At 49.5% G+C, this 24,593-nt stretch overlaps 1 protein-coding gene, 1 non-coding gene and 1 pseudogene across 6 annotated transcripts; 1 reads left to right on the top strand and 2 right to left on the bottom strand.

Moving 5' to 3' along the window:
• Nucleotides 1-1,655: 1,655 nt before the first annotated feature.
• On the bottom strand, nt 1,656-23,401 carry Pnpla3 (patatin-like phospholipase domain containing 3). 5 transcript variants are annotated; one of them, XR_003951345.1, is made up of 10 exons: nt 22,802-23,398; nt 19,863-20,095; nt 18,396-18,461; nt 16,700-16,909; nt 14,301-14,361; nt 12,120-12,323; nt 11,842-11,997; nt 10,125-10,257; nt 5,096-5,200; nt 1,665-4,774 (listed from the first exon to the last, which is right to left on the bottom strand). XR_003951345.1 is itself a non-coding variant. In XM_006520346.4 (9 exons), exons 2-9 carry the CDS (start codon nt 20,085-20,087, stop codon nt 4,627-4,629), a joined length of 1,104 nt encoding a protein of 367 aa, XP_006520409.1. In that variant the 5' UTR covers nt 20,088-20,095; nt 22,802-23,401; the 3' UTR covers nt 1,658-4,626. The 5 variants fall into 5 exon arrangements, 3 of the variants coding, with proteins under 3 accessions (NP_473429.2, XP_006520409.1, XP_006520408.1); XM_006520346.4 differs by lacking the exon at nt 12,120-12,323 and having other exon boundaries at nt 1,658-4,774; nt 22,802-23,401; XM_006520345.4 differs by lacking the exon at nt 12,120-12,323 and having other exon boundaries at nt 1,664-4,774; nt 23,117-23,401.
• Gm20369 (predicted gene, 20369) lies at nt 7,944-8,586 on the top strand (annotated as a pseudogene).
• On the bottom strand, nt 22,800-22,907 carry Mir6392 (microRNA 6392). The gene has a single exon (NR_105816.1). It is a non-coding gene; the product is annotated as a microRNA 6392 (primary transcript).
• Nucleotides 23,402-24,593: the final 1,192 nt, after the last annotated feature.

Below are 24,593 nucleotides of genomic sequence, written 5' to 3'. Positions count from 1 at the left end.
GTTTGTGTTTTGGTAGCAGAAACAGTTACTGTGCCTCAAAAGAATAATGTAATAAAAGCCACTGGTAGCTCTGAACTGCAGTTTACTAAAGATAGAGTGGGGTTCCTGTCCTCTGACCTGCAGTCAACCTGACACCACTGCACTTGACCACTGAAGCCTAGCTTCCTTTTCCATCCCCTCCTTCCGGGACACTCCTGACCTTTTTCTCGTTAAGCATCTGCAAAGATGGGGCCCATGTTCCCGTGAATCTGAGCCTGACACCATGCAGGGATTCATGAATAATTGCTATGTTCCTATCCTAACGCAATCTAGGGTACTTAGCTACTTTCCTTCCCAAAGACAGAGCTGGGTGAGGGCAGCCTGGTCTACATAGATGGCCCCAGCACAGCCTGGGCTACACAGAGAGACCCTGTCTCAAGCAAACAAAACAAAAAAGCCCTAAGGGCCCAGAATCATTCTCCCATCATGCACATACAATGTCTGTTAGTGCCACTGGTCAGGAATAGGACCATTGTCACAATTTTTGAGACAAATTTGAAGTGAGCTTTAATAAATAATGGCCAGGACAATAGACACTAGCTAGGTCCATACCCAGAATTCCCAGACTATGGCATCAAATTGCTTACAAAGGCAAAGCCCACAAGGCTATGTACTTTCTGCCTTCATCCACTGGAGGCAAGTATACCTCTCACCTATATGTGGTCATCACATCCTGTGCAGTTGGGGCCACCAAGCTTGTTTGCAGAAGTTATCTTACGTGGACAACAGCCTCCAGCAATCCAGGAAGTTATCTGTCCTGGGCCAAGTGGGACTTACAGGTTAGAGGCTTTTTTTTTATATAGGTCTCTTAAGCACAGTAATTTAAACTTAAAACATACCTTTAGCCCTCATATGTTCTCCCTGTTAGATTATTTAAAAAGCAGTTGTAGAGGGAGAGAAGACAGAGCAAGCCTTGGTCTGACCTTAGGTAGGATCATGTTTATTAACAATGAGGGAGCGTTTTGTCACCCACACATGCAGGTGGCCAAAATGGCCACAGGAGAAGCCCTCTATAGAGGTAGAAATGACTTACTAGTTCACAAGAGGAGACTGGGAAATGTAGTCCATCAGAGGGGAAGCTGGGAAGTGTAGTTCTTCATCAGTAAACGATCCCTGCCCTACCCCCTTGTTGGTGTTACACTGGGGAAAATTGAAGCCTTGAACACTGCCCATGATCCAAGCTTGTGTTCGGGTTATCCCTGTGTGTTGGATGCCTGAGTGCTCCTGTCATCTTCAGGGCTGGCCTCACCTGTGGCCAGAGAGAGTCACATGCGCACCCAGCCCTTTGTCACAGTTATTTGCTCCAGACTTTTCCCTCAGTGGTTCTGGAGACTATGCCATTGTCCTTTCCCAACGCTTCCTAGAAATGCACATTCCAAGCTGATGTGGTTGTGTGTGAACATGGTACTGGGAAGGCTGAGGCAGGAGAATGGAAAAAGCAGGTGAGCCTGAACTACATAGTTCCAGACCAGCCGGGGCTATACAGCACCAACCCAGTCATTTTGCAGTGTGGAGGACATTCAGCCTGCACGCCTACAGGGAAGAACACAAACTTATAGAGGAAGCTGTCCCACAGGCCCTTTTAGTTGTAGGAGAGGCAGAAGAGACAGAGAATACATTTTTCTAAAAAAAATCACATTTATTTGTTTTTTGTTCCCCACATTTATTATGGACCCTTTTCCCTTAAACAGTTGTGGTTATTTTTGGTGTATCCATTCAATCCTTCTGCTGTTCCACTAGTTTGCATACTCATTTGCATAAATTCACCCACACCTGCTTTTAATAAACAAATGAACCAGCCTTGCTAAGGGGCTTACAAGTCAAGACATTGCTCCCTGCTGCTCACTGTCTGACTCCTGAGGTGTTCCTGAGAATGGAGAGACTCCAAACCAGTGGGAGTTTTGTCTGATAGGGTGGCAGGAATATTCTCTACTGATGAGAAACGTCCAGAAAGGGGCAGCTCAAAGCAAGGCAGAAGTTTCTACTTTTTTTTTTTTTTTTTTTTGAGACAGGGTCTCATGTAGCCAGAGCTAACCTCCAACTCCCTAAATAGCCAAGGAAGACCTTGAACTTATGATCCTCTTGCCTCTACTGCTTGAGTGTTGGGATTACAGGCCGATGTCACTGCCTGTCACTCCACAGTTTATAAGGTGCTGAGATTGGACTCTGGGCTTCAAGCCTAGAGAAGTCCTCTGACAACTGAGCTGCACCCTAGTTCCTGGTTTCTTTTCTTTCCTTGGGACAGTCTTATCTTCTGTGTAGCCTAGACACTTTGTCTCTAGAACCACATTCTCTCTCCCAGAGTCCTTTCTTATCCCATCTGGATCAACCGTGCTGAGATTATATGATTCCTCCTGATGTGCTTGCATGAACCTGGAGCTCACTAGGCCTCCAGGAGACTCAGGCATGGGAGACACACACCTTCACTGTCTACACTTAGGAGTATGGGCAGCACCTGGTTTCTTTTGTTTGCTTGTTTCCTTTCTAAAGTGTGAATTACAGGAAACACACACCACACCCACAGCTGTATAGTACACCTGAGAGAAGTGGGTACTTATTCCCATTAACGCTGCTGGTAGTAGATGGGGAGGGAGAGAGGTGGTCATGGCTGATGACTATACAAAGATTTGGAGCCAGTGGAGAAAGCAAGCAAGTTGAGGTTGAGGAGGCAGAGGTCCGATGCTCTCCCTACCTAATTCTAGCCCCACTTAACTGATCATACGTGTAGTTCACCATGCACTCCCTGGTGTGTTTATATAAAATGCTTTATAAATTAGTAAGAGCCAAAGGTGTCCTTAAAAGTAATAAGTTATCTGGCAGGCCCTTTTCAGAGACAGCCACGGCCCGTCCCATCACAATTCCTAAACAGTTTCCTTCCGAGATTGCCCGGTTTGGATTCCAGTTTCCAAACACTGATGCCCTTGGGCTCCCCACTGACTCACAGGCTGAGAGATGGTTTGACACGCTCTTTGTGATAGCCCTTAAGCACCAGACTTCACCCAGACCAAGAGTAGCTTTCTAAACACCAAATCATTGTCTTTGGTTTCTATGGACTACCACTTTAGCCCAGATCCTGTGATCCTGGGGTCACAGGCAATGAGGTCACCACACAGCACCAGGGGGCAGCTGCACAGAGAAACTTCCTAGCTGCCTCCAAAAGTAACAGAACCCTTCCCAGAGGGACAGACAGTATAGCACCCCTCACCCACCCATCATCTAGACACTGTTGCTCCAGATAAAAGGTCAAGCTGGACTGGGGGTGGAAGGCAGGGTGCCCTCAGCTTTGGCCTCTCCTGGACCAACCATGAGAAGAATGTCCAAGTTCACTGGAAGCACGGAGACCAGCAATTTACAAACCAAGATTGCAGGCTCTCAGGTCTTCAGTATTGTAAGAACATGATTGATGTCAGAATCCAGACTCTGCTCAGGTCTCTTCACAGACACTGACAGGCATCTCATAATATTTTACCCCAGAAGTGAGTCTGTCAGCATCGAAGGGGTTTACATCCTGCTCCCCACCCCCTGCCTGCCTCGAGCCTGGCTGTAGGCTCTTGCAGTCAACCTCCCTCATCCTCAAAAGCTCTAAAGAGAGAGTCCCTCCTCTGCTGTGTGGGCTCAGAATCTCTTCAAAGACCCCATCCTGCTTCTATCTCCGATGCCGGGGCCTGAACTCCCTGGTAGCCCCGACTATGCTGTTGTCCTTCTGTCTGTCTGTCCATAGCATTAAAAACTCCTCCAATCAACTTGATAAACCACTTACTCCCCAGGAATTTCTCTCAGAGTTCCCTAGAACTCCACACCTCACCCAAAACCTAATAGATACCTGTAGAGAGAATATGTTATGGATTATATAGATGCATCCACCTGTCAATTAAAAAAAAAAAAAAACCACACCGGGCATGGTTGCGCACGCCTTTAATCCCAGCACTCAGGAGGCAGAGGCAGGCGGATTTCTGAGTTTGAGGCCAGCCTGGCTTACATAGTGAGTTCCAGGACAGCCAGGGCGATACAGAGAAACCCTGTCTCGAAAAACCAAAAATAAATAAATTAATTAATTAAATTAAATTTGGAAAAAAAAAACAAAAACAAAACCATGGCCTATAGGAAAAGGTGGAATAGAAGGTGGAACATCCAGGAGGCAGAAAGAATTATGGAAGATTCATCCGGAAAGATGTGAAGAGCTGGACTCATGGTACCTGAGCACAGGCCACCAGCCATGTGGCAGGATGGAGGTTAAAATTAATGAGTTAAGTTATGAGCTAGTCTGAGAAGAGCCTAGCTATATGGCCAAGGTATTTGTAACTATAATTTGGGTCTGAGTCTTATTTCTGGGAGCATGGGGCTGAGAGGAAGAACCAGCTGTAACTTCTACAGATGCCAGAGAGGGTGGAGCCAGGCAGGGGTGCAACCCAGAGCCACAGCTTCCTCCTGCCTTCAGTGCTGAGGTGTCAGTCCCATCCCTTAAGGCCTTCTCCACCACCTGAACACCCACAGCTTCACCCACCAATAAGCCCTCACCTGGGCCATGGGTTCCCCCCACACAGCACCATGTTCCTTGTCACCTGCTTGACACTGAGTCAAACATTGCTAGAATGTTTGCACAGCCTGAGCACCAAACCTTGCAGTGGTTCTGGCAGAAGAGGCATGCTGAAGAGACAGCTGTGCCTTCCCTTTGGTTTTCAGCCCTTTGATACAATGGAGGCCAAGGAATTGGGATTGTCCCAGGAATCTCATGCTAGGGAGAGAAAGAAGGAACCTTGAAGCCCAGACAATGGTGGGCAGGACCACGCCCTGATTCAGACTGTTTATGTGTAACTCTGTTTAAACTTAAGCCTCCTGTTGGTATCTTAAAGATTAACCGGGTGGGGGCTTGAACCTTTTTATATTCGAATAAACCTGCTTTCTCTGCTACCGGTTTCTTTAATGGCATGCTGGGGACAGGCGGCTGAGCCTGGCTTGTTAAGGCTGTCACCACCCAAGCTCTGACCCTAAGAGCTCTGGGAACAACCGGGAGGGATGCCTATCTGGCCCACACACCCTGGGCCCAAGTATTTACCTGGTAGAGGGGAGCAGGCACATCGTCATTCGGGCACAAACCTGGGATGTCGCCCATTGTAGCCACTGGATATCATCCTGGATATCAGGGAGCCATGTCACCAGCCTGTGGGAAGGAAGCCAAGGACACTATTGGCTTACAGGTGATTCTGGTTTCCTCCCAGGGACCTAACAACAGAGACCTAGCAACAGCTTAGGTCATCACCTGCCTCCATTGCTACCTGAGCTGCCACCAGGTGTGGGTGGCCTGGGAGCTTGTAAGAGGACCATGTTACCCCGGTCCCCTTCTCTATCTCCCCTTTCTTATTCTCTCTCTCTTTCTCTGTCCCCACATGTTCCCTGCCAGCCTCCCTGTCTCTGTCTCCCCCTTTCTGTCTCCCCTCCCTTGCCCCACAATAGACCTCCCTTATACCAGCCAGGTCTGTCACATGGTGGGATTTCTCAGGGAGACACCTTGGCATGGGCCCTCCAGGTGGCCCTTTAATCCTGTGTTATTTTTCATAACAGACACCATGCATGTATACTTCACATAGAAACACAGATGCAGATATATGTACATGTGCACAAATATCACATGGACACAAGGGTTCACTGTAAAGATTAAACCAGAAAAAAAAAAAAAAAGAGGTCAATAAAAAGCAGCCAACACTGCAATAAAAAGCAGTCCCATTGCTGGAGAGATGGCTCAGTGGCTAAGAGCACGGGCCGCTCTTTCAGAGGTTCTAAGTTCAAATCCCAGCAACCAAGTGGTGGCTCACAACCAACTAGACAACCGCGACCTTAATCCTAGTGAGCTGCCTGTATCGCCTCTAACCGCAATCTGATACCTTCCCTAAGGCATATGTGGGATATCAGCACAAAGGTGAACCTCTGAGAATATCTCTTAAAGCACACAGGCCATATAAGGTTCCAGAAAGCTCCTGGGAATGAACGGGAAAGGCAGCAGCGTGGGGTGGGTCTACCTAATTTCTCAAGGGTTGAGGGCAAGTGCTGGCCGAGGCCTAGGCTCCATAGAAGCCAGCGGTGCAGGGCCACTAGGAATCCAACTGGAGCCACCGGGGCCAAAACCCTCTGTAGACTCTGGCAAGAGGTAAGTTGCTGGTAAGAACTTCCCTTGAGGGGTGGCAGACTGGAAGTTTGGAACACCGGTAAGATGGTATGGGCCAAGAGACCCTACCCCCTTTCTCTTCTGACCAGGCGCCCATGCTTGCAAAAGCCCATCTAAAACACTGGACAAAGTCAGCTCCCAGTTCCAGATTCCAAAGTAACCGCTGGACCTAAAGACCCACCTACAGGGCCCTAAACTTACCAAATGAATAACCATCACTTCACGACTCCCCTCCCCCACTCCCCCAGCAGCCTCTACTGGAGCTCAGCCCGGCAACTTCTACAACTTTGCTGACCCCTTCCTGTGACATTGGTGAGCCCACCCAGAGCTGCCCCAATAAACCTGACTTTTTACAACTTCGACTTAATTCGATTTATCATGACGTCGGTGGGGAAGCTGTTGAAGGGGAACACTGGATCAGTAAAGCTGCCCCAGGGTTTGGATAGAGAAACTAAAGGTTGGGCCTGTGCAATGTGCTAAGATACAAATTCGAGGACGTGGGGTGGGGTGAGGACAAGCTAAGCCTAGCTTGCTGCACCTCTTATCCAGAGGTGCTCCCATGCTAAGGGAGCACAGTGACGGGGAGCAGGGAGGACGGAGTCTCTCTCCACAGGCTGGTCTAGACCTCCTGGGCTTCCCCCTAAGCAGCTGAGCTGGCTGCAAGTGTGAACTACTGATCTGGCTATGAGATCCCATAGCCTCAGCCAGAGGGGAGGGAGCCAGACACCACAAAGCACTGGTACTACAGTCAAACTTGGCCTTGTGTCTAATCCTCCAGGAAGGACAAGGAGGAAGCACCCCCCCACCCCCACCCTCACAAGGGAGCCCTTCTTCCTCCAGAAGCAGGCTGACTCAGCACTACTCCCTGCCTGGGAGCTAGGCTGATGCCCCTAATACAAGACCTTGAGTGGGATGGGGGAGGGGTGAATCAAGCCCTACACCCTGCATGCAGGGGAGAGGTCCGACTTGAGTTGAAGGTCAGTCTGGTCTACACAGTAAGTTCTAGGCCAGCTTGGGCTACAGAACTAGAATTCTGTCTCAGAAGTACTTACACAGGAGGCAGACATGGTTCACAGGGTAATGACGTTTTCTGCCCTGTCTCACAACTTGAGTCTGATCTTTAGGACCCAGAAAATGGAAGGAGAGGGCCAACTCCTTCTGAGAGTTGTCCTCTGACCTCCACACATAGGCTGTGGCCCTGCTATAGCCAGGAAAGAAAGACAGGACGGCAGGACACTCACCTAAGCACAGAGGCGCATATCTATTATCCTAGTGCTAAGAGGGTGAAGCAGGAGGATCTAGAAGTCAAGGCTAGCCTGTCTGCTCAAACAGTTTGTGTGTGTGTGCGTGCGCGCGCACACACACACACACACACACAAAATCAATCAACCAATCAGTGCACACAGACATAAATAAAAGTAAAAATACCCCTCAACATACAGACACACCCACTTCCACAGACACACCCCCAATACACTTCTCCCAACACCCACAAACCAAGCTGAGAATGCTCAAGTAAAGGAACCAGAAGAAAGGACCAGCATGCTCACTCATGCTGCTAATGTTAAAACCCCGAAGGGTAGAACTGGAGGGTAAAGCTGAGAAGACTTCAGATTGGAGGCAAAAAGCCAAAGGGCTGAAATATGTAAGAAAGAGAAGTTTCGGCGGAGGGGGTGGAGTGCGAGGGGGGCTGGGCAGGAGAAGAAAAAAATAAAGCGACAACAAACTCCACTGAAAACTGGCGGAGAGGGTGGGGTGCGAGGGGGGCTGGGCAGGAGAAGAAAAAAATAAAGCGACAACAAACTCCACTGAAAACTGCGGCATCTCCCGCAAATCTCCCACAAAGGAATCCCAGGCAGAAGGGATAAACCGCACTGGGGCGTGGTTGCTCGTGATCTTGCGCCTGTCATTTGGGTCTTGCTCTGCAGACCCTTAGGACCACCGGGCTCCAGCGCAACTATGAACTTGGAGCGGGTATCCAATGAGGAGAAGTTGAACCTGTGCCGGAAGTACTATCTTGGTGGATTTGCGTTCCTGCCTTTTCTTTGGTTGGTCAACATTTTCTGGTTCTTTAGAGAGGCTTTCCTCGCCCCAGCCTACACAGAGCAGAGCCAAATCAAAGGCTATGTTTGGCGCTCAGCTGTGGGCTTCCTCTTCTTGGTGATCATTCATTCTCACCACCTGGATCACCATCTTCCAGATCTACCGGCCCCGCTGGGGCGCTCTTGGGGACTACCTCTCCTTCACCATTCCCCTGGGCACTCCCTAACAACTTCATAAGCTGCTGATCTGTTCTTTCTCCCAGGATGAAGGCTTCTCTGCTCTAGGCTTTCCCTCAGACCCTGAAGACATCTGTTTCTCATTTCCCATCTGCCCCAATAAAGAAGTTTCTATGTCAGGCAACGATGGTGCATTCCTTTAACCCCAGCACTCAGAAGCCAGAACCAGGTGGATCTCTGTGAGTCTAAGGTCAGCCTGGTCTACAGAGTTCCAGGCAAAGCATCTCACAAGAGTCTCATAAGAGAGAAGAAACAGCCCCAGGAAAGACGAAACTACAGGCATTAATTACAGATGGTCATGTCCCCAAACCAGGAGAGAGAGGGCCTTTGACTGAGAAAGTAGCAGTCGGTGGAAAGAAAGACCAAGAACCTACAGGCCACAGAGGAGAAGAGCAGGTGGAAGTCGTGAATAAATAATCTTACGGAGCCCCAGCTAGGCTCTCAGAGGACAGACTGTGCCCGCAGGCCTGCGAGCAGCTGCCCAGCAGCCAGTGCAGGAACAGGTGAGGCTCTGAGGAGGCTGGCAGGCTGCTGTTTCCCTGGGGATTTAGGAAGGCTTCGCTTCAGAAAAACAAGGGAGAGTGCCAAGAAAAAGAGGGTGCAAAGAAATGGAAGGGCAGGGCTGGGTCATGTCCCTGAGGCATGGGCCCAGATTGGACAGGATAAGGAGACCAGGAGTAGTCCAGGGCAGAAGGTACATCCAGAGCCTCTAGATAACACACCCTCCTCTTTCTTTCCTCCTCCTCCTCCTCTTCCTCCTCCTCTTCTTCCTCTCTCTCTCCTTCTCTCCCCTCTCCTTTCCTCTTTTTCTCTCCTTCCTTCCCTTCCTTCTTCTCCCTTCCTTCCTCTCCCTCCTTCCCTCCCTCCTACTCTCTCTTCCCCTCTTGTTTTCTCCCTTCCTCTCCCCCTTCTTCCCTCTCTCCTTCCCTCCCTCTCACTCTCTTCCTCTTGCCCTTTCTGTTTTTCCCCTCTCCCTCTCTCCTTCCCTCTCTTCTTCTCCCCCTCTCCTTTCTTCTCTCTCTTTCCCCCCTTTCCCTCTTTCCCTTCCTCTCTTTCTCCTTCCCTCCCTTCTCCTTCCTAATGGTAGCACAGGGATTGAACCATGCAAACTATCCACTGAGTTACGTCCCCAGACACATCTTAGTTATGAGACATGGTCTCTATACAAAGCCCAAGCTGGCCTTGACTAACTCTGTGGCCCAGGATAGGTTTGAATTCCTGACTCTTCTGCCTCAGCCTCCATCCACAGTGCTGGGACCACAGGTGTGTGCCGCCACACCCAGTGTAAAAGTCAGAAGCCTTCTGAGCGTTGGTGTGATGCTCAAAACACGTCTGAGATGTTTACCTGTTTGAACTTGCTTAACTGGTAAGCCTGTGCAAACACCCCGAATTCCCAAGTAGCAACAACAAAACCAAACCCTCTGAAGTTTCCAACGAGGGAAGTCAACATGCAAACAAATCCCCCCTGCGAACTGGACACATGAGCCCACTACTCCACACTCAGGACCTCACAGGCAATCTTATCTTCAATTTCTACAAAGGGAAGCCTCTCCCAGGGGCTCCATCTTGTGGCCTGCGGCCAGCCTGGGCTAAAGCCTCTATCATCAGCTCACTGAACTATCACACCATGCCTTGATGCTCACCTGTGGACTGCAGCGATAGCCGACTCCACGGGCAGACTGCAGGGCAGCATGATGTAGGACAGGATCCTGACGGGCAGGAGGTTGCAGACTTTGCTCAGGTAGCCCTCCCTGTCCTTAATCGCTTCACTCAGAGCTGGGGGGAAAAAAGGCAGTTTGGAACCACAAGTCCGAATGGCTCCTGAGAACACCAGGGTTCAAGCCCTTCGAGCAGATGGGCTTTGAAATAAATACAGGAAGCTTGGAGCCAAAGGGCAGGCAGCTGGGGCTTGTGAGTTGTCTCTCCCACAGTGAGGGTGATGAGGTCCAACTCAAGCCAAGTGTGGTGGTTCTAATCCCAGCACTTGGGATCCTTGTGACCAGTGTGAGCTACACGGTGAGACTCTCCCCTCTCCCCGATCCTGGCACACGTTTAAGTCTATGACTCCTCAGTGTTTCCAGATAAGTTTGAGGGAGCACACAGCTTCCCTGACAACACCCGCACTCCTCAGCTGGCTCACTCTTCCCCTGATGACCTCCGGATACCTCCAATTGAACAGCTACTGCCTGGAGGGCAGACACTGGGTCCCATTCATGGCTGAATCTGTCCTGGGCCAAGCAGGAAGCTGGTTTGTGGACTAGTCTGTCTGACTTGGTGGATCAGACCACTGTCACACCGTTACCCAGCCACTTCTATAACCAAAAAACACGGCCTCCTCACAGACTTGGATGCTGGAAGGCCAAGTGTTAAGGTGCCAGCAGTCACTGGTGTCTGGTGGAGGCCCTGGTCACAGATTGCATCTCTGTGGGCTGAAGGACTGGAGGATATCTACTGATCCTCTTCTTTCTCTCTCTCTCTTTCTCTCTCTCTTTCTCTCTCTCTCTCTCTCTTTCTCTCTCTCTCTTTCTTTCTTTCTTTCTTTCTTTCTTTTTTTTTTTGAGACAGGGTTTCTCTGTGTAGCCCTGGCTATCCTGGAACTCACTTTGTAGACCAGGCTGGCCTGGAACTCAGAAATCCGCCTGCTCTGCCTTCCAAATGCTAGGATTAAAGGCATGCGCCACCACTGCCTGGCTTCTTTCTCTCTCTCTCTCTCTCTCTCTCTCTCTCTCTCTCTCTCTCTCTCCCTTCCTCCCTCCCTCCTCCCTCTTTCTTTCTTCCTTCCTTCCTTTCTTTCTTTCTTTCTTTCTTTCTTTCTTTCTTTCTTTCTTTCTAAGACAGGCTTTCTCTATATAACTCTGGCTGTCCCAGAAATCATCCCATAGACCAGGCTGGCCTTGAAATCAGAGATTCCCCTGCCTCTGCCTCTCAGGCGCTGGGACTAAAAGTGTGCGCCACCACCGCCTGGATGGGTTGCTCTTTACTGCACCAATCTCATTTGGAAGGCCTTGCCCTCAGGAGTTGTTCCAGTGCTTGCCTACCTCCCAACATCATCCCCCTGGGGGCTTGGATTTCAGTATGAGAATTATTTTTGTTCCTGAGATAGGAGTTCATGTAGCCCAGGCTGACCATCAGAATTCACTATGTAGCTGAGGCTAGCCTTGGACCCCTGGCTTCACCTCCTAAGGACACCCCTCCCCCCATTCTGCTGTCAGTGCAGGAATTTCGAGGGACACAGACATAAAGAACATTTAGAATCTACTTAACAGCCAATGAGATAAAATACATGACAAACAGCAGGTGGCCCAGTCCCTTGCACTGGCTGGCATGCCCTGAGCTCATCCTGCCCCAGAATAGCAGTACCTGTGCTGAGCTCGGGGGACAGTGTCTCCCAGATGTTCTCATCTGTAAAGCATAGGCTGACTGGCACCTTGTCTCCCACAAGTTTGCCATTTTCCAAGCAGGCTTCTGGCGCCACCAAGGACAGACTCAGGCTGCGCTGTGGCCCGTTACAGATGCCTGCAGAGAACACAGAGATACCCGTGAAGGGAAAGATAGATGGGAGACAGCGGGGAAGGTGAGCCAACACAGCACTTCACACTTGCTATGATCCCATGCAGGGTGTGGGTTAAGGGTTTCACCTTGGACACCAGAGCTGGCTCTGCCAAGTAATGGCTGTGCGACTCTGAACGAGCATCTGTGCTTGGCCTTCCTCAGCAGAACAGAGAGGATGAGGAGTGCGGTGTGCGCAGTCAGGCAGAGATGGGAGTGTGGTTTGTGGTTCCGCCCCAGATCGCTAGCTCACTCTCTAGCTGTGTGGGAGTCTCTCTGCAACTGTTCATAAGCTTTAAAGGAAAATACTACAGTGAACCAATAACTCTCCTCTCACAGGATGAGCACAAACTCCAGGCCTCGAACAACAGCAGTCAGTGGCCATTCAACAGGTACCGGAATCAGCAGGTCTACTTGTGTGGTGGTTTGAATAGGAACGGCCCCCCATAGACTCAGGTGTGTGACACGAGTGTGGCCTTGTTGGAGTAGGAGTGCCCTTTTTACGGGAAGTATGTCATCGCGGAGGTGGGCTTTGAGGTCATATATGCTCAGTGCAATATGTCACACTGGGCAGTGCAAGCAATGCACTGCCCAGTGTGACAGTCTCTCCTTGCTGCCTGGTGATCCAGACGTAGAAACCTCCTCTCCATCTCCAGCACCATGTCTGCCTGGACAGTGGCCATGCTTCCTGCCATGACATAATGGACTGTGAACCGCTGAACTACAAGCCAATTCAGAAAACCAGAATGTTTTCCGAAGGAAGTTAAATGTTTTCCTTCATGAGACTTGCGATGGTCACGGTGTTTCTTCACAGCAATAAAACACCAACTAAGACAACTGTCAGCTGAGGACTCACAAGCACGGGATGCTCGTTCAGAGTCACACAGCCATTACTTGGCAGAGCCAGCTCTGGGGTCCAAGATAAAACCCTCTGTCACGTGGCTGTCAAGCACCAAGAGGCCGGCAGAGACACATCCAATTCCCATCTGGTTTTCTCTCTTTGACTTTGTCTTTCTTCTTCTCTTGTGCTTTCTGTTTCTTTCCTTTGAGCCAAGGTCTCACTATATAGCTCAGGCTGGCTCTAAGGCTGCAAAGGCTCCTGCCATGGCCCTGTAGTGATCTGGTTCAGCATACAGCTTTCTGTAACGAATGCACATCTGTCCTTACAAAAGTATCTCCTCTGTCTCCATAATGTGCTTCTAGCCACACATGCTGGGCAAATGTTCTACTAATCCTCTTTTTGTTTTCTTCTCCTTTCCCTCTTTTTCTTCTCTTCCTTTCTTTTCCTGATGGGCCTGAGGACTGAACCCAGGGCCTTCTATATACTAGGCACACACACTAGCACTATCACTAAGCTATAGCCCTAGCCTTGTATGTATATGGCTATATATATACATACATACACAACACACACAAACATATAACACACATACATACATGCACATATATATATAACACACACGTACATAGACGTGCACACACACATACACACACACATATATATACACACACACACACGCACACACATACACACAAAGTCTCACTAAGTAGCTCTCCCCCCACCCCCACCCCCCACATTGCAAAGTAGCCCAGGCTGGCAACCAAGCTAGGTCTTAAACTGCAATCCCCCTGCATCGGCCTCCCCAGTACCTGAGACGACAGGACCATGCTACCAGGCTCAGCTTATGACATGGGCATGTTTTAAGAAGGGCTAGCTTTCCTCGCCGAGTGATTATAGGATGTGCCCGTGAAAACTGAGACAGTCATGATGTCAAAATGCCATCCCACTGTGTGACTAAGTATGCACAGCGCAACCTGGTTGCCAGGTGAGCTTGGATGACTCAGGACCTGCTGGGAAGAAGTCTCGTCTGGGTGGAACCCACATTTGGCTAGGGAGCAGATTTTGACACCCTAATCTGGAAACTGCCCTGAACCCTGTCAAAGAGCTCATTATGCTAAGGGCTCGCAAGAGAGCTCAAAGAAAGAGAAGCAAGTTGCCTGCAGGGGGGGGGGGTGCGGGGGGGGGGGGAGGTGCGGGGGGGGGGGGGATGACGACACGGTGCTCTCAGGCTTCCCAGGTTCAAATCCCAGCTCTGTATCATGATGGCTGCCCCTGCCCTGCTGGCCTCTCCTCCCCAGCCATCTATAACATGGGCAAAGGTTTCCTATTCCACAGGGCTGAGAAGCAGGTGAAGTGAGGCTCTGGGAAGGCCACAAGTCTGGATGACAGAACTGAAAGACTCTGTAGTAACCCCCCAGCCAGGACCTACCATTCTCCTCCAGGAACCGGAAGGCGTCCAGGTACCCTTGATAGCACAGCTCTCCCATCACCTGTGAGTGAGCAAATTGGGCAGGTGAACCACTGGGGCTGCAACTGCCATGCCCTCTGAGGACCTAGGACATTCAAGACTTGGAGGCCCCCTGAGAGGGTCCACTTAACTCTGTGCTTCCCCAGGTCTCAGCGCCAATGTCTTCTCTACAGACACTCTGCCAGCAGAAGCAGTGTTTCATGCAGCCTCGGCCTGGGGCTCAGCCTTGTCACTGTAGCTAACAAAGTACTACCCTGTCCCTGGCCAATCATCATTGAGCATCATGATTGGTGAGCAACTCGGGTACAGGTGGCCAGGTTCTCTCAATAGCTCTGTGGAGACACGGTCGCTGCACTAAAAGACCCATTAGAAAAGGAAACCCCCGATTGTGGTGACTCCTTGTCACGGTGCTAATCAGAATCACGTCAGGAACCAAAATTAAAAGAGCTCTGAATTGGGGGCATGGCTCATCAGTATAGCTCTTGCCAAGAACCCACCAGTGAGGATATGAAGGCATGGCTGGGCTGTGAGGCCTTACCCATAATCCACCAGTGAGTGTTGGGGTCATGATTCAATGCTCTCTCTTTGCCTGGCATACCTGAGGCCGTGGCTTCCATCCTCGATAACACAAAAAAAGAAAATCCAAATGGCGGGGCCATGCTGCTGTTTTATTTCAAAATATTTAATGTGTGTGCGTGTGCATATGTGTGTGTCCACGTGTGCACATGGAGAGCAGAGGACAATTTATAGGAAATTGTTACTTTCTCTTGCTCTGTGGGTTCCCAAAAATGAGCTGGGTCCTCAGGCTTGGCAGCCTTTACACACTGAGCCATCTTAAGGGCCCATAGGTTTTTGTTGGTTTTTGTTTTTGAGGCAGGGTCTCTTTCTATAGCCCTAGCTTAAACTCACAAAGATCTAGTTGCTTCTGTCTCCTGAGAGCTGAGATTAAAGAAACCCACCTTGTTTGTGGGTGTGTTTTTAAGATTTATTTTTTATATTTTTATTTATTTAATTTATATAGGTATTTTCTCTGAAGGGGGTTGTTTTACTTTTTTGTTTGTTTGTTTGTTTTGGGTTTTGTTTTGTTTTGTTTTTGAGACAGAGATTCTCTGTGTAGCCCTAGCTGTCCTGGAACTAGCTCTGTAGACCAGGCTGGCCTCAAATTCACAGAGATCTTCCTGCCTCTGCCTCCACCCCCACCCCCAAGTGCTGGGGTTAAAGGCGTGCGCCACCACTGCCCAGCATATATAGGTATGTTCATGTGTATACAGGTGGTCACAGAAGCCACAGGCATTAGTGTTCAAGTTACAAGCAGTCCTGTACCGGTATGGGTATTAGGAATCAAATTCAAGTCGTCTACGAGAACAGAGAATGTTCTTCACCTCTAAGCCATCTTCCTAGTTAATTTTTTAAAAGCTTTTTAAAACTTTACTTATTATGTATTTTATGTATGAGTGCTCTGCCTACTTGTATGTCTGCATGCCAGAAGAGGGTGTCTGATCCTATTATTGTTGTGAGCTGCCATGTGGGTGCTGGACCTCTGAAAGAGTAGCCGGTGTTCTTAACTGCCGAGCCATCTCTCCATCCACAATTTGCTTATTTGTTTTTTGTTTTGTAAGGAAGGGTCTTTCTAGAAAGCCCAGACTCAACTCAAGCTCTCTATCCCCCCGCCTCAGTCTCCTGGGTGCTGGAATACAGGTATATACCACCCCCACCTACCCTTCTGTGGGTAGTGCCAACTGTTGACTTGATACCATCTAGCCTCACCTAGGAGATGGACCTCTAAGCATGCCTGTGGGAGTTTATCATGATGGCGTTAACTGGGGCAGGAAGACCCACCCACTGTGAGTGGCTCCGCTCTCTGGCCGGCATCCTGGATTTTACATGTTGTGGGAAAGGGAGCTGGGCTGTAGCTCACATCCATCACACCCTGCTTCCTGATTCTGGGCTCCATGTGACCAACTGCTTGCTACAAGCTCCCGACAACTGGCTTCCCTGCTATCGTGGACTGTACCTTGAACTGTGAGCCTGAATAAATTTTCTTTTTTTTTTTTCAGAAAACTTTCCCTTGTCAGGATTTTTTTAAAAAGAAAATCTTAACAACAGGAAAAGAAACTTAGACACCGTTCATTACCCCTGACTTCTTAGCCCCGAATCCCTAGAAGGTGAGTCTGAACTCGGGGTCTGTCCGTGTGACCCCTGGTAAAGGCTATGGCGTGATTACTCAGCTTTACGATAGCAACCTTTTCTAAGTCACCATCATGGCATAATCTATTTCTGTCTGCTCATGGAGGGACTAACTGGTATCCCCAGCTATCTGGGGGTAGGGGCAGAGAGTGGCACCCTAGCACCTGGCTCACCTTCACATCAGACGGGAAGAGCGCTCTGGTCAGAAGTTGGAGGTTCCCAGTGCAGAGGCGGAGGCTGAGGTTGGTGATATTCACGTGGAAGAAGTTGGTGGACTTGACTTTGGGGCAGATGTCATGCTCACCGTAGAAAGGTGACACCGTGATGGTGGTTTTGGCATCCAGCACAGGGACGTTGTCGCTCACTCCTCCGTCCACGTACCGCTGTGGGGAAGGGGAAAGGGAGGAGGCCGTGCTTAAGTGTTTTTACAAGACACTGCAGCCAATATGGTGGTCTGGGAACCACCCTTCTAGGAGTTTCTTCCTGACTTTCAAGGTTACGGGTACTGTTGCAAAGGATGCCCCCCATGCAAAAGTGCCAGGCAAAGACACATGGAGATGAGAGTCCACTCCATGGTGTGCTTCTTACATCCTAATGCCGGGTGGTCACCCATAGGTGAGTGGCTACTGTATGCATAAAGGGGCCATATAAACGAAGGGTGTTACATGTACTGGGGATAGTATGTGATATGAACCCTGCACCAAGGAGACACATGGCCATAGGTTCAAAACCAGACTCCCTTTGGAGATCTAGGACAAGATATTCAATTGAGCCTGTTTTCTTGTAATACTTTTCTTTTGTTTTTTGGGTTTTTTTTTTGTTTGTTTTTGTTGTTGTTGTTTGGTTTGGTGTTTGGATTTTTGAGACAGGGTTTCTCTGTATAGCCCTGGCTGTCCTGGAACTCACTCTGTAGACCAGGCTGGCCTCAAACTCAGAAATCCACCTGCCTCTGCCTCCCAAGTGCTGGAATTAAAGGCATGCGCCACCAGTGCCCGGCAATACTTTTCTTTTGGGGAGAGGGGGTTACGGGCTGGCCTTGAACTCATGACCCTCCAGTCTCAGTCCCTGATTGCTGGGATTACCTGTGAAAGTCACTGTGTCATGATAGAGTCTTATGAAGCTAAGGCTGGCCTTGAACTCTTGACTCTCCTGTCTAGAGGAAAATCTAGGCGTGCATTCTAGGGAGTGTAGGGACATCGCCATAATGCTCCGAGTCCCTTCCACTTAGCCTAAATTACATCACAAGAAGACTGGGGACCAGTATCAAGATCAAAGATGTGCTTAATCGCTAGGGTCTTTGTACACTCAGGCATATCCTCATATTTATCAAGAAACATAAAACAACAACAACAAAAGAAAATGTAGATTGTTTCACTCTTGGGTGTGATGACACTTGTCTTTTAGTCTTAGTACTTAGGTGGCAGAGTGAAGCAGAGGCAAATGTTCTGTGAGTTTAAGGCCAGCCTGGTCTACCTAGAGAATTCTAGCCAAAGTCACATAGTAATACCCTGTCTAAAAGATTAAAAAAGAAATAGACAGCTAGCCTGTATTCTCATGAAAATCAACTACCTAACAAGAGTAATTTAATTCCTAAGCATCTTACACTTTAATTAGGCCACCAGGAGGCTCCCTAGGGTGCTCAGGACCAGATTAAGGGAACCAGGCCAGTGTATCCAACAGACAGCAGGCAGGAGGTGAGGAAACTCCTGGGGGTATAAGTCTGTGGTCAGTCTGCTGGGGATGTATGGCTTCTGTCCTCAAGACTCAGATCCCAGCTCTGCAGTTAGATACAGTCATGGGGACCTGACCCCAGCTCATTACAAATAGCAGCCCCAAACACTCAGCTGCCCAACGACCCCCAACACTTACCTCGCCTCGGAAGGAAGGAGGGATTAGGCCAGAGAAGAGGGGAATGAAGCAGGAACACACCAGGGCCTGTGAGAAAAAAGGGAGTAGTCAGTCACAGGGCACAGCGCCTCCCAAGTGAGCAGTGTAAGTGAGATGCTTCTCTGCACACAGTAGGGGTTTTTTTGCGGGCGGGGGGGGGCACGGGGGGCTGGGGATTGTTGTTTGGTTGTTTTGTTTTTTCCAAGACAGTGTTTCTTCTTGTAGCCCTGGCTATCCTGGAACTTGCTCTATAGACCAGGCTGGCAATCGAACTCACAGAGATCTGCCTGCCTCTGCCTCCTGGGTGACAGTAGGTTGTTTTTGTTTTTAAATATTATTTATTTTTATTTATATGAGTACACTGTAGCTGTCTTCAGACACACGCCAGAAGAGTGTATCAGATCCCATTACAGATGGTTGTGAGCCACAATGTGGTGGCTGGGAATTGAACTCGGGACCTGTGGAAGAGTGGTCAGTGTTCTTAAACCACTGAGCCATCTCTCCAGCCCATTTTATTTTTTTAATCCCTGAGTGAATGAATGACCCTCACGCTTGTATTTGAGGCTCATAAGTCTTTGCAGCAATGGCAGGTCCTTAGCTTTACTAATCGCACAGTTCAATCTTGCTGTCCTTGACCCCCAGGTTGACCACACCGTTGACTTGGTGGCATAGGGAGCTGGAATCACACATCTCACTCAGGCATTACAGGAAGCACGGACCTGGGCCCTCCCTCAGAGCTCTCCTGAAGCCAGTTAGGGGTCATATAGAACAGTGGTTCCCTAGAGCACACTGTGAGAACCACTGTTCTGAACAGCACACTGTCCACTGAGAACAGATAGGTGTCCGCTGTTCAGAAGCTACTAGAAATTCAAATGGAGGCCCAGACTGCCTGCAGGGATGCTGGACACAGGATGCCTCACAGGGAGTCACATTCAGTCACATGCAGCCATTCATTCAAGAACTATAGAAAGGATATATACTACAATATATATGTATATGTGTGTGTGTGTGTATGCGCCAAATGTGGCATTTTGATATGGCACAAATGATCTTCTCTGTGCAAGATCTGGTGATAGAAGCAAATAAGAATGGATCCACCCTGGAGAAGCCTCATTCAAAAAGCCAACATTACTGCATAACATGCATATTGAGGTGTGGGGCACACCCAGAACCAGTTCTCTGAGTCTTAAAGGAGGGAAAAAAAAAAAAACTTGTGGTAGGGTGCAGCCCTACCATCAAGTCCTTGCCTGATATGACCAAGGCCCTCTCTCCTCTCCCAGCACTGGAAAAATGAAGAGAATTCAAGAGTCCTGGCATAGTAAGGCTTCCGGGTTAACAGACACAGTCCCTGAATGTATAGCATTCCCATGGCCCCAGTCCAGTGAGACAATGACAGCCCTGCGTTGTTGTGCTTTCATGGGACCACACCCAGAGAGGCAAAGGGCTTACATCCACGACTTCGTCTTTGGAATGGAACTCAGACACCAGCACGTTCTCCCCATCCGACACCCTGGTGAGTGAGATGTGAACCTTGCCAGAAATGACCTGGTGGACATTGTCTGGGAGGCTCTCCTGGAGCCCGTCTCTGATGCACTTGTTAATGTTGAAGAACGGGTGGAGGGTGCCGATGTTGCGGCTCCTGGCTTTCCGCACGAGGTCCATGAGGATCTCCATTATACGGCCTGTGACAGATATAAACACATAGAACAGGGTACCACACTGGCGAACAGAAACCAGGCAGACGCAGAACTCGTGAACTGTGGCCAATTAAGATACCATAAAGCACACCCTGTGTTTTGCTCAGAGCTGGGTACATTCAAGGTAGCTAGAGGTGACACCCTATATTCCAAAGGCTTGCTAGGTGACATTATCTCATTAACAGTAATTAACAGTCATTACAAAGTGGTAATATTCTGGGTATGACTCAAAAAGAAAAATCAATTTCACCCTTGTCTAACTTTATTCAAGGGAGCAACTAAAAAAAAATATATATATATATATATATAATAGCCTGTTGTATAAGGTATTTCCTGGATGGTGCTGGGGCAGGTCTTCCGGTGACGCATGCTCATGAGAATTCCACCTGCCTGTCTATAAAGCCACAAGCCACGAACACATCAGCATTCCAGCCTTGGCACAATGGACTCAACATCAGACAGCACAGAAGAAATAATGTAGGCCTGGACCTAAATGTAGATCTCACCCCTGCCCCTTACAGAGGAAAGCACTCTGCCATCTGTCTATACCACAGATTGACTTTAATTTAAAACAAACAAACAAACAAACAAACGATTATATATATATGCATATGTGTGTAGGAGCTTATGGGCACCACATGTGTGCAAAACCCTGCAGAGGCCAGAAGACAGCATCACATTCCCAGGATCTAGAATTATAGGTGGTCAGTAAGTTGCCAAGCTGGTTCTCTGTAAGAGCAGTAAGCGATCTTAACCACTGAGACATCTCTCCAGCTGCTAGACTGCCTTTTTTCTTTTTCTTTCTTTCTTTTTTTTTTTTTTTTTTTTTTGGGTTTTGAGACAGGGTTTCTCTGTGTAGCCCTGGCTGTCCTGGAACTCACTTTGTAGACCAGGCTGGCCTTGAACTCAGAAATCCGCCTGCCTCTGCCTCCCGAGTGCTGGGATTAAAGGTGTGCGCCACCACGCCCAGCGACTGCCTTTTTTCAAGGAGAGTAAAAATGGATTCACTTCTGGAGGCAGAAAGGATTGTGTAAAATAAGGTCTATAAAATGCTCAGTCCAGAAAAGACTGTGTAAGCGGCTAGGCTCCGTGTAAACCTCTAAGCCAAGACTTCCCAGATCGCACAGTAGGTACACAGTAGTATTCACAGTCCATCTGCCCTCACTCTCCAGACCAGCCCTCTTTGACTAATCCACTCTGCCCTAGCACTTATGACAACATGAATCCTGGTTCCATGAGGCCAGGCATATCCCAGCCTTTTCTGATCCAACTCTAACTCTCACTCCCAGCAAACCCTACCCCAAGCCAGCCTGCTGAGCCTGGCTTGAGGGTGAACTCACACACTGGTAGCCAATTGCACCTACCTCCTCTGTCAAGTCCAGCCAAATGCTCAGATGCCCCAAACACCTGTGCCCGTTCCAAGCCCTGGGCAATGCACCTTAGCAGCTCCCACCAGAGATAATCTGTAATTTTGTGCCCTCTCTGTGACCTGACAGGATAGCCCCAGGCTGTCCCTGTCTTCTGAGCAGTTACAAACACCCCACTTTATCATTGGTTCTCAATCTTCCCAGTGCTGGAACTCTTTAATACAGTCCCTCATGTTGTGGTTGCCCCCCCAAATATACAATTATTTTCGATGATACTTCATAATGTAATTTTGCTGTTATGAATCATAAGTATCTGTTTCCCAATGGTCTTTGATGACTCCTGTGAAAGGGTCATTAGACCCCCAGAGAGGCTGTGACCCACAGGTTGAGAGAACCATTGCTCTATATGAAAGTGGGTGTACTTAAGATTCCTGGAGTCAATGCATTTAAACCATGTCCCAATAATCATCCATCGCTATTGGGCTCAGAGCCCTCCATTTAAGAACTAACTGCCTTTAGTGCCGAAGCCCAGGGTGTGCAATGGCCACTGGACTAATCTAGTCTTTCCAGAGGCCACTCTCACTGCCCTTTACTCCTGGCTCCCTCCTCACTGGGAAACCCAGACAAGCAGGCACACAGCCAGATTTGCTTGTCTTCTAATCCCTGATTCTCATCGGCTCAGGGTCTGCTCACCGATCCCATCCAATGGCAGAGCTCCGCTCATCAGCAGGGGCTTTCCCCTGCCTGCCAAAGTCTCTCCCTGCTGGCTGTGGCCAGCAGAGAGCAAAGAGTAAAGTGTTAAAGAGGCCCCAGATCAAAGAGGGTTGATGTGGGACATTGTCATGCAGCCTGGGGACCTTTGGGTGTCAGCAGTCCGCCCCCCCCCCCGTGGGCACTTAGCCAAGCCCTGCCCACAACCCCAAAAGCATCCGGCTATGACACTGGGAAGAGAAGGCATCACATCCTAGTAGTTTAGTGGGGGAGAGGAGAGTACTCGCCTCCTCTCGCTCATGGGTGCATGGGCAAATGTTTAATTAGGCCAAGATTCAAATGCCCTGAATGTCAGTGACATCGATCTGGGAAGGGCCGCTTATCTAGGCTAGTGAAGACAGGAGAGAGTGGAACTGGATCTGTCTGGGAACCCATTCCAGCTTCTAGGGAGTGTTCCAAATATTTCTCTAATCCACGTACCCCGCCCCCACCAGCCACCTCTAAAGGCAACCGGAGCATTGGACTGCCACTAAGGGTGTTCTAGTCTGGGTGCCTTCTGCCCTTCCTGGCGGCACCAGCCATGGGACACTAGCCAGAGCCACACAGGACAAACCTTCTGCGGCTCAGGGACCAGAGGACCCGGCAAACCTGCGTCGTTCCCTGCTGCTCAGGGATGACCCAGCTGACAGGACCAGGGCGCCAGAGCGGGTCAGGAAGAAGATGCTCGGAGCGCGTCTGCTCCAGCCGGCCCCGGGAAATCCCACGCCAGGTGACAGGCCCAGGGTCTCCAGCTGAGTGCTCAACGGCACCGGGAAGGATGAGAGCTCTCCGGACAGGTTTCTTCGGGCACCCCGGAAAGTGTTACCGATTCCCCAGGTGTAGCAACCCCTCCCCGCACGCGGGGCCTGGGTAGTGGCCGTGGACGCACCGAGAGGGAGACTGCACACGAAGGTGACCGCGTGCAGTGCACCGGCCGAGCAGCCAAAGAAAGTGCGCGCATCGCGGAGGAGGTGCGGGGCGCGCTCGCTCAGACATAGCGTAGCCCCGACGTGGTAGAAGCCCAGGAAGCCGCAGCCTGCAAACGACAGGCTCCAGCGGCGCTCTGGGTCATACATGGTGCTTGAAGCTCCGGGCGGCGCTGCAGTTCAGCTCTGCTCCCGGTGTTGCTGCTCTGAGCTTAAAGAGCCGCAGCCGCCTAAGCTGTCTTCGGGTGACGTCAGCTGAGGCCCCGCCCCACTAGGACCATGCAAATAAGCCAGTGGGAGGCCCAATGGGCGTACTGGACTCATGCCCCGCCCCATGTCCCTCCCGCGTGGGCTTTCCCAAATCCTAGGCTTGGATGCTTGCTGGGCAGAATGGCTCTTTGAATACCCTTTTCTTTCAGGTTCTGGATGGCACGCCGGTGGCACTCTCTCCTTTTCTTTATTACACGAGAGATGCTACCATCCACATGCTGTCTTTCCTTTATTTTCATGTAGGGTGTCTGTTTTTGCAGTTATTTATTTTGCTTTCTGTTCGTTTTTAATTCATGGAGAGAGGTTTTCTTCCTCCCTTCCTTCCTCCCTCCCTCCTTCCCTCCCTCCCTCCCTTCCTTCCTTCCTTCCTTCCTTCCTTCCTTCCTTCCTTCCTCTTAAAAAGATACTTAGGCTCCCCGCCCCCATGTTTATGAGTATTTTGTCTGCATGTATGTCTATGCACCATGGGTGTGCAGTGACCAAGGAGGCCATAAGAGGACGTTAAACCTCCTAGAACTGGAGTTGCAGAGGATTGTGAGCCATCGCGTGGATTCTTGGACTCCACTCTGGTGCTCTGTAAGAGTAGTTGTGGCCTCTACCGCTGAACCATCCTTTCAGCGCCTTGTTTAATTTTACAGTACTAAGAACTGAACCTCGGCCCTCCTGCATGCTAGGCAAAGGCTCTACCACTGAGCTGCCCTGGGTTCCTTTTTCTTTTAACCAGCTGCCTCCTTCAGTGACTCAGCCTGGACTTCAGCCTCTGGCCCCTTTGCCACAGCCTCCTAAGTAACTAAGACTACAGGAAGACAACACCAGGCAGGGAGGACCTGAAGTTTCCATGTACAAGTGTCACTTATAAATAAAATATGTGATTGGCCGGTGCCAATGAAGGCAGGAGTAAGGAAAGCTGGGAGCTAGATGGTTTGTGGTCCTGTCTGTGCCTCTTCTGACTACAAAGTATCTTTGACCAAGTATAGCAATACAATTTGTACACTACTCTTTTTTTTCTTTTTTTTTTTTTTTAGATTTATTTATTTATTTATTATATATAAGTACATTGTAGCTGTCTTTCAGACGCACCAGAAGAGGGCATCAGATCTCATTACGGGTGGTTGTGAGCCACCATGTGGTTGCTGGGATTTGAACTTCGGACCTTCGGAAGAGCAGTCG

The sequence above is a fragment of the Mus musculus genome, chromosome 15 (genome assembly GCF_000001635.26).
Source record: "Mus musculus strain C57BL/6J chromosome 15, GRCm38.p6 C57BL/6J".
Classification (NCBI taxonomy): Eukaryota; Metazoa; Chordata; class Mammalia; order Rodentia; family Muridae; genus Mus; species Mus musculus.
The sequence above is the reverse complement of the archived record's forward strand: the minus strand, read 5'-3'. Positions and strand labels throughout refer to the sequence as shown.